The sequence below is a fragment of the Ziziphus jujuba genome, chromosome 10 (genome assembly GCF_031755915.1).
Source record: "Ziziphus jujuba cultivar Dongzao chromosome 10, ASM3175591v1".
Lineage (NCBI taxonomy): Eukaryota > Viridiplantae > Streptophyta > Magnoliopsida > Rosales > Rhamnaceae > Ziziphus > Ziziphus jujuba.
This window is the reverse complement of record NC_083388.1, coordinates 20,917,558-20,933,386: the sequence shown is the minus strand read 5'-3', so window position 1 is coordinate 20,933,386 and position 15,829 is coordinate 20,917,558. Positions and strand designations below refer to the sequence as shown.

The window sequence follows — 15,829 nt, the reverse complement described above, 5'->3', positions numbered from 1 at the left end:
CTTAAAAAAAAAAAAAAACTACATGTTCAATAGTAAACAATATAAAAAAAAAAAATACTACTCAGATTTAAATTCTTTTTTTGTTTTTTCATAATTGTGACAAAAGTAAATGAACAATGAAAACGACTTAAACAAAACTTGATGAACTTTAAAACCCATGAGGACACAATTTTTCAATAAAAAATTGGAAAAAGAAAAAAGGACACAATTTTCCAACTTTTTGTATAGCCGCAGAGAAAAAAGGCCATTGAAAACCTCAATCACAGTGAAGGTCTAATGGCTTCAAATCCAGATCAAGAAAAAAAAACCTACAACAAAAAGCTCAATCTCATTGAGTATTAACAAATGACAAAAAGATGCAAAAAGAAAAAGGTAGATAGTTTTTATCACCTGGTGGGTCATCAAAGGAAACAAATTGCAGTCCATTTTTGTGAAATTGTGCTGGTAAATAGCCAAGATCATCAGAAGCCCACATAGCAAATATCCATGGCGGCCTCTACTGTTTCAGCTCCACCAAACCCTGCTTCATCTCTCTTCGCGGCAATCGACATGGGAACCAACTCCTTCAAGATGCTCATCGCACGCGCATATCCGAACGGCAAATTTTTCACCGTCGAACACCTCAAAGAGCCCGTGGTCCTTGGCCGTGATACCTCCTCTGACGCTGCTCCTTTCAGGTTCTCAGTCAACTCCGAGACCCGTGCAGTCGAAGCCCTGCAAGGGTTTCAGCGGGTCTTGAAGTCCTACAAGATCAGCGAAGCTCGAACCCGTTGCGTAGCCACCGCTGCGGTGCGTGAAGCTGTGAATAAATTCGAGTTCGCAGAGCGTGTGAAGGAAAAGACTGGACTTGAAGTCGAAGTGCTTCCCGGTGAAGAGGAAGCGAGGCTTGTGTATCTGGGTATGCTTCGGTTTTTACCGATATACGATAAACAGGCATTGGGTGTGGATATTGGAGGTGGGTCTACTGAATTCGTGATTGGGAAGCAAGGGAATGTGAAATTCCGTGCATCATTGAAGTTGGGTCATGTCATTTTGACCCAAAAGTTTGGAAACAGTAATGAGGAAGTGGAAAGTATGAGGAAGTATATAAGGTCGGTAATTGAACAATCTGGTCTGGTTGAGAACATAAAAAAGTGTGGTTTTGAAGTGGCTGCTGGGTCATCTGGTACTATCCGAGCGGTTGAGGAGGCTGTCTCTCACGGATATGCAAGTGCAAGGGACAACTTTGAAGATGTGAAGGTGTTTGGGGAGTGTAAAAGGGAGTGGAAATTGAGTAGAGGAGAATTGGGAGGTATTGTTGAAAGGTTGTGTGGTGGAGGAGAGGGAGAGAAGATAAGGAAAGATAAGTTCTTTAAAAGGCGCTCGGAGTTTATTGTTGCTGGGGCCGTGTTGTTGGAGGAGATATTTAAAGCTCTTGAAATTGAGGAGGTGGAGGTTTCTGGGTATGCATTGGCAGAAGGTGTTCTTGCAGAGATGTTGATGAAGGCTTATGATATTTGTGATACGAATGATAATGGGAGGTGGTGTTCTGTAGTGCAGCTTGCAGCAAGGTTCAATAACAAGAAGAGGATGATAGCTGCTTCTCAATGTGCTAGCATTGCAAAGGTATTATATCCAATCTTTTCATTTGTAGTTCTTTGTCTAAGAAAAAGCGAATTTGATTAAAACTTCATGAAAATGCCTGACAGAATCTTACGTTTTGAGTACTAGAAATGTTACACGGATGGTGAAAATCTTTGTACTGTGGCTTTTTGCAACAGAGTCATGTCACCTCTGTTATATTTAAATTGCAAATGAGATATTGTTTAATATTTTCTTTAAAGTGACATTAGATAAGATAAAGTTGGAGACTTCCAATATCTTGACCAATGAATTTGACAGGATATTTTTGAAGATTTAAGGAGATGTACTGAACTTGCTGACAATCAAGTTGTTGGGTCTTTAGATGACAAGGATCTTGAATATCTCGAAGCTGCATGTATGCTTCATAATATTGGGCATTTCACTGGTAAAAAGGGTTTCCATAAACAGTCTTACCTTATCATCATGGTATTTGCCTTTTTCCTTTTATGGGTAGTTAGTTTCCAATTGAATGCTTTCATAAAATTTAGAATGGCGCATACTAGCGGTGCTGCTGGTATATACTAGTAATGTAGTGTGAAAATTTTTACCCGAGTTTATGCAGAATGGTGACAGTCTTCGTGGTTATAGCACTGAGGAAGTCAAGGTATGCCATTTACTTATTAGATGTGCTCTGCCTTGAGGCATATCTTGTAAATGGTTTATGCTGATTATCAACATTCATATCCACAGTTGGTAGCACTACTCGTGAGACATCACAGGAAGAAATTACCAAAGCTGGATCATGCTTCCTTTAAGGAATTTCCAAAAGAGGTAGAATCTTCTGTATATACTGCAAACTAGTTTTAGGTGTGATTTGTACAGAGGAAAGAAGTCTCTTATATTTGTGTATCTTTCTTCTTCTTTTTTCAGTTGAAGAAGAAATTGAATTTTCTAAGTGCGATTGTACGTATATCCATAGCACTATGGCAACACCGATGCATGAACTGTCCAGACGGGGAACATTCTTATTCTTGTGAAGGTTTCAAACTGGTAGCTAACTTCAATCTGGATCTTAGTCTCTTTTTCTTATATTATACCTGATAAATATGATCATAAGGTGAAGCACATGTACAAAGCATTCCAGCCTCTTTGTGGAAACTGTTAGTTGGAACCTTCATCAATTTCTTTGCCTACTCTTAGCTTTACCTAAGCCAACAAGAATCCTCTTCTCTTTGTGGAAACTGTTAGTTGGAACCTTCATCAATTTCTTTGCCTACTCTTAGCTTTACCTAAGCCAACAAGAATCCTCTTTTTTTTTCTTTCTTTTTTTCTTTTTTTTCCCTCTCCTTCTGAAGTTAACTTCTGGTTGGTTAATTCATGTTAATAGTAAATTCAACCACCTTGAATTGCATCTATACTGTAAAAATTACAACTTTTCCCCATGTATAGATGAGGCATCTACAGTTATAATTTCTTGATATTATTATAGGCAGCCTTACTGTAGTGTGTGACGTCCCCCACCGTGAAGGTGGATGATGCACGTCTCACCGATGTTGGTTGGGCATAAGCAAAGACTTGGGAGGATGCTTATGTCCCACCAATGTTGGTGGGATGTACGTTGCCCACTGTAGCAAAATTATTATTATAGGCATATCCTTTTTGTGCTTTAGCATGAATGCATCTTACTGAAAGTATAGGTATACAAGGCATGCCAACAGCTTTCTTTTCTCACTGGATTTCTAGAGAAGCTTAACTTGATAGATCGAGGGCCGTTTGTGTTAGAATTTTAAGGTAGATCTGCTAGGATGCCATATGATTCTATTAATTTTGATGCTGGATGCAACTTGCTCAGGTCGTTATTGTCTCTGCAATTATTTCAGCAGATTGTGTATGCAGAAGACTCTGCAAAATCTAATTCTTTCTGTACCAAAATTTAATCCGTTATGCTTATCTACTACAATTCTGCTGACAAATTATTTAAGAGTGTTGTTTTTTTCTTTTTTTTTTTTTTTTTTTTTTTGAAGTCTTAATTTGGCAATGATCTAGGGGTCATTTGCAGGCATATAAAGTTTCAAAGGATCAAAATTTTTTGCCTAGGACTGTACAGCCTTTAGCTGAGAACATTGGGGAAGATTTAAGGAAAGAGTTGGAACACTTCAAGATGGTATAAAGTTTTAATCTTACTTTCATCATAGCATTTTTCTTATCTATCATTAATTTAATCAGTAATATAAGAAACGTTGTTTTTCTTTCTTCAGGTTTTCCATCAAGATTTGTTCCTTGTAGTTCCTCCGAGCACTTCATAAAATGAGATATTGCACAAGTGGGTTGTTAAATGGTGTCTTACAAAAATTCATAAAACCTCAGCCCTTTTTTAAGGCTACATCCTTCTATAATGTTGTTTAATAATTTCAAAGGTATCAGTTGTTTTGATGCTATTAAAATCAAAGCATGAAAAGCTTCAGTTTGAACTGAGTTTATTTGTAGTATGGTTCATGGTCTTCTTAGTTCTTACTTCTTTCTAATTATCTGTCTTGTATATGGTTGCAGTGGTACGTCAGTCTGTTGAAAAGAAAATGGTTGCGCATTTCCTGGAATGAACAAAGCCAGAACCTATATGTTCAAGCGAAGAGAAGAAGATCCATTAAATTTTCTTTTGAGGCCTCTACTGTAGCGCTGAGATTCTAGAATGCCAGATTTCTTGAACCACAACTATTCAGCCACGGTCCTGGTGATAATCGAGCTTTTATGTTTGAGTTGGAAAATCAACTTTTCGTCATACCTGAGAGATATTGAGTGCTTAGCTGGAAGTTCCAACTGGCACATGTGAGGAACACCGGTAGCAAAACAATTTCTGATGACATTGCAATGAGGGAACTGTAGAGGTCAATAGGCTAAAGGTAGGTTTTCAGAGTGCCAGAAACGGAACCTTTGTCTACCGCTCATGTTTTATTTAAGTAATGTTTTCTTGCCATGCGTATAGATGTTGCCTGTATGTCTACAAATCCAATAAGAATTCTTGGTAATGAATTTTTGTGGTTCCTTCTTATACTCAACTTTAGCATATAGAAAAGTGAATGCCATATTGCCGGTTTTCAGAAATGCACCTAGTTACTAGTATAACCACTCGTTATAAAATATTCAAAATTGGTTATGGTAATGGGTTATTATCTTTATATATCTAGGTAGAGAAAATAAGATAATAAAGAATTACTTGTATAAATTATCCAAAATAAATCCATTAATTGTTCAGTTTATAATGATGATGAACTGGCTGGTTGCTTAGGTGAAACCATGAATCTGCGATGCTTAATCTTGATTTATATATCGCTAATTTGGTACATGTATTGACGTTTATGATGCTTTGTTACATGCCGAGTCATACTATCAACTTCTTTCTACGTCATGATAAATGTTGCCTGAAATACAGCTTTGGAGTGCCTAGGATGAGAGAAATTGTGGATTTGCAGCTGATATGGTAGCCACAGTCAGCAATAAATACTTGTGAAGCAAAAGTGCATATGAGATTGTTGTCATGTATACCGCCCAAAAAGCTTGCTTGTTTCTCACTTGTATCCAGGCTTATTTTGTTTGGATAAAGAGAAAAAGGTAAAATTGAAAAAGAAAAATACCTTTTTATGTTTCTGTCAGTTTCTGAATTCTGTATCAAGATCCACCATTACATATAGAGAGTAAATTTAAAAATCCTTAACTCCCCAATTAGAGATTTTCCCTTTTGTTTTGTTTTCTATAATTATGGCATAAAAAATCAAACATCTGTACTGGGAAAGTTGGGTCATTGCTGGCTTAACATTTGTGTGCTTTTTGATTTCTTTATCTCAAATAATTGATGCATTGTAGGACTTCTATGGAAAAAAATATAAGTATTAAAGCGCCAAAGGTATTCATGACACATGAAAAATGTGAATTATTGTTACCTAAAACAATAAAATTGAAGTGGACATTTCAAGGGAAAATTGTCGTTGTATATCCATAAAATGACAAAATATTTCATGTCTTGAGGCTTAAAATTTTAACGTATATATACCTACCGTCTGAAAAATACTACCACATCCCTCTTCTTACTTTTGTTTTTCTCTCCCATCAGCCGTGCACATTGTCACATAATATCAATCTAAAATTTTAACATATATACCTACCGTCTGAAAATACTACCAAATTCCTCTTCTTACTTTTGTTTTTCTTTCGCATCAGCCATGCACATTGTCACATAATATCAATCACATCAAAAATGACTTTTCTGATTTAAGGCGTATTTTCTGTACAATAACAATGAAAAATGTTTTTTTTTTTTTTTGGCTAAGAAAACAATGAAAAATGTGGTGTTTTAATGGTTGTTTATCATTAATTATACACAATCAAAATGATTAAGTACATAAAATTGTCATTTTATGAATACATACTATTTTAGAAATACTTTTTAGTTTGCTTTGTTTTTGTTTTTTCTTTTGATAAATTGGAAGGAAATTTTAACATCAAGTCTAATTGAATTACCTAAAATGTATTTGAAGAATGGAAGTAAAATGTATTCAAAAGAGCAGTATAATAACAAAATTACTATTATTATTTTTTCTTTCACAAAATTTTGACTTAAAATCTCTACCTTTAATACATTTCTTTAAAAAAAACACGCACACACACACACACACATTGGATTAAAAAATTTGGATATTTCATTTTTTGTTTTTTGGTTTAAAAAATTTGGACATTTCGTTATCATGAATGTTTTACATATAACTCTAGTGGCATTTTACCCAAAAAATAAAAAATAAAAGCTGTAGCGGCAATTGAATATGTGTAACTATATAGGTGGGGCTTTGCTTTCATAGTTTTCAATTGCAAAATGAAAAAGATTAATTACACTTTAATATTTTATAATTTAGATAAATTGCACATTATATCTTCAAATTAAAAAAAAAATCCATATTAAATTTTCAATTCATAATTTATTTTATATTAGTTTAGTTTTTAAAATAATTTTCAAATTGACTAATAGAACGTTTAAAAATTAGTAAAAAGATTGATTAGTTTTCTCGATTAAAAAAATAGAGAAAAAAAGAAGAAAATAATTTTGTTTTTGTTTTCCTTTATACAATCATGACATATATTGGACTTAGAAATGAATGCTATATGAAATTTCTATAAAAATATAAATATAAAATAGACTAAGGTTACTAAATGTGTGTATTATTATCACCTAATTTTGGCGCTGAATATGAAAAACTGAAATGTACATGCCAACAAAAATTGTTATTATTCATGAAACACCCTTAGATATCACGCCCTTAGCCATTGAAGAAGATAAAAGCAGCTTTTTCCAATTCTCGCTGTTGATGATGATGTTGATAATTATTGATAAATCTTATTTGCTTTTTTTGATATATGACTGTATGTATGAGTATGACATGGATTATTACCAAAAAAAAAAAGAAGTGTATGACATGGGTATGACATGGATTATCACAAAAAATTAAAGGGTGTGACAAGGATATTTAGAACTGTTCCCTAAACGACAACGCCCTATGTATGCTTCAAATCCCAAAAAGGCTACAATGGCTTTAGCCTTTTTCAATATAATAAATATATCATTGTCCTTTTCTGCAGTATAACGGCGAAACTGAACTTTGAACAGATTTTAACAAATGCTATTAAAACAAAATGATCCGTATTATTAAGTAATATATATTTTAAAAAATATATATTATTGATTAGAATATTTTATTATTATTTAAAATAAAATTTTAAATGAATAAATAAATAAAAAAATATATCAATTAAATATCGATTCATTACAAAATATATTATCTGGTTCAAACATTATGAAAATTCCCTCTTCTTTGAGGTGCAATTGAAAAAAATAAAATATTTACCCAACTTTTCTTTCAAATATATATACATATATATATACACCAAAATTTTGATTTTGGAAATTCTACTTTCATTTAATATATAGAATTAGTTCTAGTTCTCAAAATTATATTATTTCTTAATAAGGAGACCAAACTATATGAACCAAAATGAAATATCCTATTCATTATTTTTAATTAAAAAGTTGTAACAAATTGCATAATCCAGGGTGTTTGCTTTGTTGAGACAATTTTGTCAATTCTTTTTACCTAGCTTATTTACTTTTGTTCTCATTATTTTGTATTTTTCTCTTAATCTATTTTTTTAATATTTCTTTTAATCTAGTTGTGGAATTTGAATTTAGTATTATTGTTCCAAGAAACAACAGCGTTTAATAAAAATACTGTTTTTTCTTTTTTTGAAAGAAACAAATTACTGTAATTTTTAATCGTATTTAGTATTTATTATTTTATTAAATTATTGTTATTTTGTTCTTTTTATAAACAGCCTTATCCATTTGCTGAGATGGCCATCTCGATCCAGCACGGGACACGCCCAAAACACACGCGGCTGATGCACAAAGCAATAAGAAAATATTCTATCCTACACACCTCTATGGTTTCTGCTGGGGTAGCACCATGATCTCTCAAAATGATAAGTCAGTCAACGGCAATGAAAGTCAACGGTCCGGAGCATCCAAACTGGTTTGACTTTAGCAGTTTCGTATACCGCAAAAATTGGTCTGCTTCCTCTTACCCCGAAACAAATCGAATTCTCCAAACTGCCCCTATGGTTCTAGGCACGTTTCAGATGACAGCGCAGCGTACGGTCATTGAGCCAACGGGGGCATTCTAGCCCTATAGAGAAAAAGAGCCGCTAACGAGAACGAAAGCATCTTTTTGCCTTTTCTGGAAAAGATACGGTGGGCCAGCCCGCATTTTAGCAAAGCCATTTTGATAATTTCTGGTTTATTAAGTTTTTAATTTTGATTTCCGACTTTAATTTAATTTAATCTGATTTTCTGTCTTCTGGCAAATCTGCATGATATATACACCCCGTGGTGTATATATAGAGACCCGTGGAAGTGTTGTGGAAAATAGAGAGAGCGAACGCTTAGAAGCAAATTTTTTTAGAGAGAGAGAGAGAGGAGGAGGTGCCTTGAAATTTGGTAAGTTCCTTTGTATTATTGCACTGTTTGGTTGCTGAGAAAATTTTTGAAAAGAATCTGAGTTCGTTGCTAATATTTTTGGTTCATTTTTTTTTTTAATATGTTTTCCTGCATTTTCCTCCGAAACCGCAGAGTAATAACATGTAGATTCATTGGTCGTAATGGACTTTATTCTCATTGTTATTTTTTTACTTTTGTGTGGTTTTCTAATTTGAGAATATTGATGAATATGGAATTGTTGTAGTTAATATTAGAACTATATTTTCCTGTTTTTTAATTTGTTTTTGCAGTTATTCTGGTTCAATATTTTTTGTATTTGTCTGCAAGTTTAGACTGTAACATTGAACTCATAACTCTTTTTGTTGCTGAAAAATATTGTCGGTGGAAAGTAGAATATTTGGATCTTCATATTTGTGAGATAGTATTAGAGGAAATGGTTGCATGTGATAGATAATACATTTTATCGCCGTGGTTGTTGCTCTCAACGAATTAATTCAAACTTTGCCTCTGTTTTAGATCATAAATTATGTTTTTCATAGTTAAGTAGTAGTGTTTCTATTTTTTCTGAAGTTGGGAGGGAAACTGAGCTGGTCATGGTGAATAGGCAGCAATAGTTGAGGCAGCAACTGGATAAGTCTTGTAAAATTAGATGGTTAGTTGCCACCATGTGATCTATAGGATGGTAAGTTATTGGGCTAAGTTGCTAAATGCAATTTGTTGGAATGTTGTTATAAATCATACTCATTCTGGAATTTACTTTCCATCATCAAAGAAATCATGTCCATTAGGTGATTTAATTCCATCTTAAACTAATTTTTGGTTAGTTTTCTAGACTGCTGCTGTCTCACTCTGGCATGGGCTTGGACAAAAGAACTGCAGAGATACAGAACAATAATGGAAAAGCTCAGCAGACGAGGACTGTTTGCACGCATGCCTTTTATGATCTTACATATATTTCTCCAGTAGTATTCATATACCTCCTGAAAGAATGTTATGTTTATGGTATGTGTCTTCCTTCGTCCGTGCGGAATTTTGTTCCTAGGATAATGATTTGGTATTAAGCAGCCTGTCTGCCTTAAGATGTTAATGGCACACAAACATATCAACATATAGGTTTTTAGATATAAAGGTAAGGGACTTGCTTTGAGGTGTCACACCTCAATACTTGATTCTCAAGCCGACTTATTGTACGTTGGCATGTGTGGTGATGTAACTCATGATGGCCATTTATTTGGTGACTAATATTTTTCAGTCATCATCTTCCTTATGATTTTAAGTATTATTTGTTATTAATGCTTCTTCTTTGCCTGTTGTTTCTTATTCAAAACATTAAATAGGCACATGTAAGGCAACTAAGAAGTTCCGAGGTCTTCAACAACAGGTCCATCTTGTACTACACAATGATCCCCAACGTGGACCAGCTATATTTGTTCTTCAGTGCCTCTATGTCTTGCCTATATTTGGCTTATATTGTGAAGGGTTCAGTCATTTGATTGTATCAGCTCTTCGTCGTTTCCTCAAAAAAGCAGACATCCCTGTGGAAGCAAAAGATCTAGCCACCCAGTTATTTCTTGATATTGTCAGGGGATTTGTTAAACATGATGAGAGGGTGGTTGTGAAGATTCTTGAGGTTTTTGATGTTCAATTGACAAACATTGAGAAAGCGATGTGCCCACTAAAAGAAAACAATGATGGTAGTTTTGACACAGCAAAAACATTTGTTGAACAATACATATATGAATTGATAGAATCTCAGTCATATATGAATGCAGTTACTTTATTAGAGCACTTCTCTATTCGCCAGTCAGGCCAGTCTTTTCTCCATAGTATGTTACAGTACAATGAATTTAAAGCAGCAGAGAAGTGGGCAGCATTCATCGGAAAACCATTATTATGTGTTCTTGTCCAATACTACGTTGATAGGAACATGCTAAACAATGCTTATGAGATGATAAAGAAAAACAATCTCCAGCAGGAATTTCCTGATGTTTATCATAAGTGTAAAGAGAGGTAACTGTAATAATTCATCTTTCAACCTATGCTGTCTATATGTTTAAAAAATTAAAAACATTTTAGTTGTCAGGTTTTACTCGTCCTCCCTGAAAATTATGTGAAAGAATAATAATTATTCATCTACTTGCAGCTCACTGAAGAAGCTAGCAGAAAAAGGATGCTGGGATGTTGCAGAAGCAAAAGCAAACAAGAACAGGCAGCTTCTTGAATATTTGGTCTGTAGCTTCTGACATAATTGGCACTCACATGTGCATCTTTGTTGTTTTATAGTTTGTAACTGGGATATGGGAAAGCGTTATTACTTAAAGCTATTACCTCTAAAGTCAGGTTTTGGAATCTGTGTTGCACTAGGGTTTCTAATTTTGTCTATCTTTTATTTTAAAAGCATTGAGATTATAGATTGTAAATGGCATCTTAAACTTATCTGGATAGAGAATATGATGGTAGCCTCTTTCTTAGCGCTACTCTGAACTTCACACCCTGCTGTATTGAGTAATTTTTAATCCAAATACACATATGTATATGTGCAAATACATGCATATGTATATTTACACAGACGCACACAATAACATGCTCACACATAAACAAAAATTCTGTAACTATGTTTCTTTCTTTCTTTCTTATTTATTTTTTATATGATTGCTATGTGTGCTTTAAGCCTTTGTTCTAAGAAAATCTGTTCATATTATATTATTTACTTTTAGCTCTTGGTTTCTTCTCTACTTGGTTTCTTTCTACACTTGAAAAAGGAACACAACCGAAATATTTGTTCAATAAGTGTGAAATAGTAATTCAGTGGACAATTTAGTGGATTGGCTTGTCTTTCATGATATTCCAATATTTTCATACCCAGTTTTGAATTTGAATGTCCTATATGGTTGAATTGAAATAAATATTAGCTTAGCTTGCTTGTTTTCTTGTTGGGGGAAGGTCTGGACTGTAAAAAGTATTTGTCGGTGAATACAGGTCTAAGTTATCTGAGCAAAGTTTGGTTTCTTTCAAGATAAGCTTCAAACAAACTCCACATGTTTGGAACTGTTGCAATTTTTTTTTTTTTTTTTTTAATGTAAATTTCCAACTATAATTCCCATTACCTTGCCTTTATTGTAATGTGCTTGGTTCACATGTAACAGTGTTAGAGGAGGATGATTCCTAAATAAAAAATTTGTCAGACAGAAAAAGATACATATGTATGTTGGTTTGTATATATGTGTGTATATATGTGTTGAAATAGAGAAGTTATTTGGTTTATATAATTTATTTTATGATTTATATGTTGGAGTAATTATTTGCTTTTTGTATGCATTAGAATCTTAACTTTAAATATTTTTAAGGTTTATTTGGCAATGGAAGCTGGTTATTCTGAGAAAGTTGATGAGCTGTGTGATCGATACTCACTTGAAGGTTTTCTGAATGACAAAGGTATCCTATGTTATCTATTTTCCTTGGTTAGTACCATAGTTTTGAGACCCAGACCTAGAATGTAGCCTATTTTGTGTCATTGATAAGGTTTTGTCCTCTGGTTCCTTTAACCTCCAATATTTATTTATTTATTTTTTACTGTATCTCCTAAGACACCCTTTCTTTCAAGAGGATTTGCAGCATGTCAAGCCTTTTCTGTTTGTTTTGCCTTTACTACTTAATAACTAATCCTCTGTAGTAGTGCATTAACTGGCATGAAATTAATGCTTATAAGCACTCACCTGTTATGCAAACTTTTGATTCAACACTTCCCCTGTTTGCCTATCTTTACGAGATTAATTCTATACTTTTTTTTTTCAGTCTGTTTAGGTAATTAACTTTCCTTAAGAAAAACTGGCAAATTTTTACCTTTGGAGAAGAAAAGATAAAAGCAGATTGAGTTTCAGTCTCCTGTTGAGCTGTGAGGTCTTCTTTGCTTTCTGACCTTTTGCATAGAAAAGATAGTGATAAATCCTCATGTTCTCAATAATGTTGGAGTTGAAGGACCTAAAAAATGTTAAAATTGTATTTGGTTGGGGTCACTTTTCACCTTATCACCCTTTCTAAGATGCATCAATTTCTAATATTCTGCAGTTTTTCTTGCACTTATTTATGATATAATATTATATGGGGGGAATTAATCAAAAGAATGCATCAATCTTGTCACCCAACTTTTTGCTCTTTATGATGCTGCTAGCAAAACTGTTGCACTGTAGGCAATAAAAAGATTTGAAACTTTTTTTGGCCATTGATATGATAATTAAATTATTTTGTTTCAAATTTGTAATTTGTATATTATTGTTTGTTCGTTTTTCTTTTTAATAGTACCAGAGGTATATAATTGTTTGTTTGTTTTTCTTTTTAATAGTACCAGAGGCAAGTCTTCTGCATAGTCGCTATTTGGATCTCAATGAATTGGTTGTAGAAGACATCATTTGGGTTGATGAACCTGATGCTTTACTTAATGCAACGTGTCATATTGAGGGATGTAAAGTTGTGGGTGTTGATTGTGAATGGAAACCAAATTATATAAAAGGCAACAAACCAAACAAGGTAATCACAGTGGATTCATTTGTCTATGTAACATGTTCTCATTGCCTTTGAATCTACTTCTACTGATAATTTGTGATAGTCTGATCTTTACTAATACAAATGCTGCCTTTTTGTTGAGCATTATTTCATTCTTTTCCCTTTCACCTTGTTTCAGGTTTCTATCATGCAAATTTCTTCTGATAAGATGGTTTTTATCTTTGACCTCTTAAAGTTATTTGAAGATGTACCTGACATTCTGGACAACTGCCTGACCCGCATTTTACAATCGCCTAGAATTTTAAAACTTGGTATGTGGCATGTATTTCAAAAGAAAAACTACCTATGCAGTGAATGACTTCCTTCCTTCCCTCTGATTGTGCAAATTATTTGGGTCGCCTGGATACCAGCTCTTAGTGGATCAAAGAATTGTCCTACATGTAAAATCTGAATTGTTCTACTGAAGGGATTGGTTCTCTTGCTTTTTTTGTTAACATTGAATATCGAACAGTCTTGGTGGTACCAGTCAAATGTAGCTATAGTCTGCTGTGTGTCTCTGTTATTTGATATTGATATGGTTTAGCAAAACCTGAATTTTGTGACTATATAATATCTTTGTAGTTGCTTCTTAATATTAAACATGGCTTTTTTGTGGTTTGTGCTCTTTCTAGGCTATAATTTTCAATGTGATATAAAGCAGCTCGCTCATTCCTATAAAGATTTGTTGTGTTTCAAGCACTATGAAATGTTACTGGACATTCAAAATATATTCAAGGAACCTCGTGGTGGTCTCTCTGGGCTTGCAAAGGTAAGATAGTACGACTTTCTTTTCTTCTTTGATATCTAGAATATTGTGGTACTTATTACTCTGTCTCCTCCTTCCCTCTGCACCTCTGTTACTCATGGTGTTGGGGGTACATTAATTAATCATGAGGCATAATCTAATTTGTAATAACTATTGTTTCAGAAAATTTTAGGAGCTGGTTTGAACAAAACAAGACGAAACAGCAACTGGGAGCAGCGCCCTTTGACTCGGAATCAGGTAAGAGTTGAGGAAACTAAAGGTTTTCCTTTCCCTCAGCATGGTTATTCAGCATGTTAATGCTCTTAATATGCTCCATTGTCAAAAGTGTTTTTATGCAATGCAAAAGTGTGGTCCCTAATATCAGCACTAGATTCTGTAGAATAAATGATAAAGTTCTATTGGTACGTTATCCTGATTTGAGTTGGAGAAGATGCTTACTGGTTGTTGGTGGAGCCATGATCTGAAGTTTGAGGAGGAACATATTATTAGCAGGAAATATTTTAATATATTCTGTACCAACTTGGATACATGTAATTAAGAAAATTGAATTCTCTGAGGTTTCTTGGAACCGATTATGGTTTATTCCTTTTTTTTTTTTTTTTTTTTTTTTTGGTAGTTATGTCTCGTACTTTTGATTCTGTAAAATATGGTGCCATGCTGCTTCAGGTTTAAAATATGATGCTTTTAAATAGAGTTAGGACTAGAGGTTTTGGCATGGCTTATATGGGGTTGAAGTTTTACAATCCAAGTTAAAGTATGTGATCTATACATCCATTTGGTAAGTCATCAGATAAGCTTATGCGCTATTGTATTGCAGCTGGAATATGCTGCTCTTGATGCTGCTGTACTTATTCACATATTTCGCCATGTCCGGAGCCATCCTTATACTGCTGATGCAGAGGCAGAAGAGAAAATTGAGTGGAAGTCCCACATTGTAAGTAGAGATTGTAAAGTTTTTATTCATATCTCTCTTCTTCGTGGTCGCAAATGTTCTTTTTGCCAAAGATATGTGTCATTCATTAAACGATTTTTATTTTAATTCTGGACTTCGTATACAGCTTTCCCACATCGATAATGTCAAGAAGTCCAAAAAGGAAAATAGAAAGCAATCGAAAGCTGATAAGGAGCGTTGGCAATTTGGTTAGTGACCTAGTAAATATTTTTTCTATGCCGTTCACTTAGACAGTTGTCTACTGTAAATATATCCATTTAGTTGAGACGGTTGGTTAACATGGCCGGGAAATTTTTTCACATCTGTATAGAAGAAATGGAAAAGAATGAAAAGTTGCTGTTTCCCTGAAGTCTTAAATATCTGAACAATTTCTTGCCTCAAGACTTTCTATGAGAAAGTAACTCAGTCATACGACATGGTTGCATTTTGGGCAAAATCCAAATCCATTTCGAAGGATTAAAGGTTTAGTATTTGTGCATAAGTATAATCAAGTTGGAGATGTGCGATGTTTACACCGTTGTGGAATGTTTTTTCATTTTCTTCCCCAAATGTTTATCGAAATTGAAATCTTCACCTAGACAGAAAACCATCCTTCTTAACGAGGTAAAGTAATCGGGTGTGAAAAATCTTCCTTTTATCTTTACATATGCGAGATTTTGCATTGGAATGATTAGAAAATCTAAGGAACAATTTGGTTCTGACGAGCTCTTGTAAATATTGTATGTGGACTAATTAGTTGCTATTTTACGATGCTAATGGCTTTCTTTTTTAATGCCAAAAATATTTTTATTAAAAGATAATGAAAATAGAATGCAATTGGAAGTGACATCATAAATGAAGTTTAAATTATAACTATCCATTTAAAAAAAAAAAAATTTGAAACCAAGAAAAATCAAATTGATGGCTAATTAGAACGTCAAATATTTAAGACAGAGGAGTACATTAATTAAATCAGCATAGCACAAATTTT

General features: G+C 33.7%; 2 protein-coding genes across 13 annotated transcripts; both read left to right on the top strand.

Moving 5' to 3' along the window:
- Window positions 1-82: 82 nt before the first annotated feature.
- Window positions 83-5,418, top strand: LOC107411814 (uncharacterized). Of its 4 annotated transcripts, XM_060811879.1 has the most exons (9): window positions 83-1,605; window positions 1,882-2,049; window positions 2,186-2,227; window positions 2,314-2,394; window positions 2,494-2,613; window positions 3,623-3,727; window positions 3,822-3,980; window positions 4,114-4,463; window positions 4,994-5,418. In XM_060811879.1, the coding sequence occupies exons 1-7, from the start codon at window positions 487-489 to the stop codon at window positions 3,867-3,869; spliced, it is 1,683 nt and encodes a 560-aa protein (XP_060667862.1). In that variant the 5' UTR covers window positions 83-486; the 3' UTR covers window positions 3,870-3,980; window positions 4,114-4,463; window positions 4,994-5,418. The 4 variants fall into 4 exon arrangements, with proteins under 4 accessions (XP_060667862.1, XP_048324108.1, XP_048324109.1 ...); XM_048468151.2 differs by lacking the exon at window positions 4,994-5,418 and having other exon boundaries at window positions 4,114-4,614; XM_048468152.2 differs by lacking the exons at window positions 4,114-4,463; window positions 4,994-5,418 and having other exon boundaries at window positions 3,610-3,727; window positions 3,822-3,866.
- Window positions 5,419-8,068: 2,650 nt separating this feature from the next.
- On the top strand, window positions 8,069-15,560 carry LOC107411799 (uncharacterized). 9 transcript variants are annotated; one of them, XM_048468554.2, is made up of 14 exons: window positions 8,069-8,353; window positions 8,504-8,599; window positions 9,170-9,281; window positions 9,432-9,601; window positions 9,937-10,609; window positions 10,743-10,827; window positions 11,947-12,034; window positions 12,942-13,126; window positions 13,281-13,413; window positions 13,774-13,910; window positions 14,070-14,144; window positions 14,725-14,841; window positions 14,966-15,047; window positions 15,170-15,560. In XM_048468554.2, exons 4-14 carry the CDS (start codon window positions 9,454-9,456, stop codon window positions 15,205-15,207), a joined length of 1,761 nt encoding a protein of 586 aa, XP_048324511.2. In that variant the 5' UTR covers window positions 8,069-8,353; window positions 8,504-8,599; window positions 9,170-9,281; window positions 9,432-9,453; the 3' UTR covers window positions 15,208-15,560. The 9 variants fall into 9 exon arrangements, with proteins under 9 accessions (XP_048324511.2, XP_024927020.3, XP_048324509.2 ...); XM_025071252.3 differs by having other exon boundaries at window positions 9,424-9,601; window positions 15,173-15,560; XM_048468552.2 differs by having other exon boundaries at window positions 9,424-9,601.
- Window positions 15,561-15,829: the final 269 nt, after the last annotated feature.

Bases quoted from the DNA above. Each gene is read 5' to 3' on its own strand.
- LOC107411814 (XM_060811879.1), top strand. From the start codon at position 487: ATGGCGGCCTCTACTGTTTCAGCTCCACCAAACCCTGCTTCATCTCTC. The intron at 1,606-1,881 runs GTATTATATCCA...TGAATTTGACAG, and splicing joins AATGTGCTAGCATTGCAAAG to GATATTTTTGAAGATTTAAG. The intron at 3,728-3,821 runs GTATAAAGTTTT...TTCTTTCTTCAG, and splicing joins AGTTGGAACACTTCAAGATG to GTTTTCCATCAAGATTTGTT.
- LOC107411799 (XM_048468552.2), top strand. From the start codon at position 9,249: ATGGTTAGTTGCCACCATGTGATCTATAGGATG. The intron at 10,610-10,742 runs GTAACTGTAATA...ATCTACTTGCAG, and splicing joins TATCATAAGTGTAAAGAGAG to CTCACTGAAGAAGCTAGCAG. The intron at 14,842-14,965 runs GTAAGTAGAGAT...CTTCGTATACAG, and splicing joins TTGAGTGGAAGTCCCACATT to CTTTCCCACATCGATAATGT.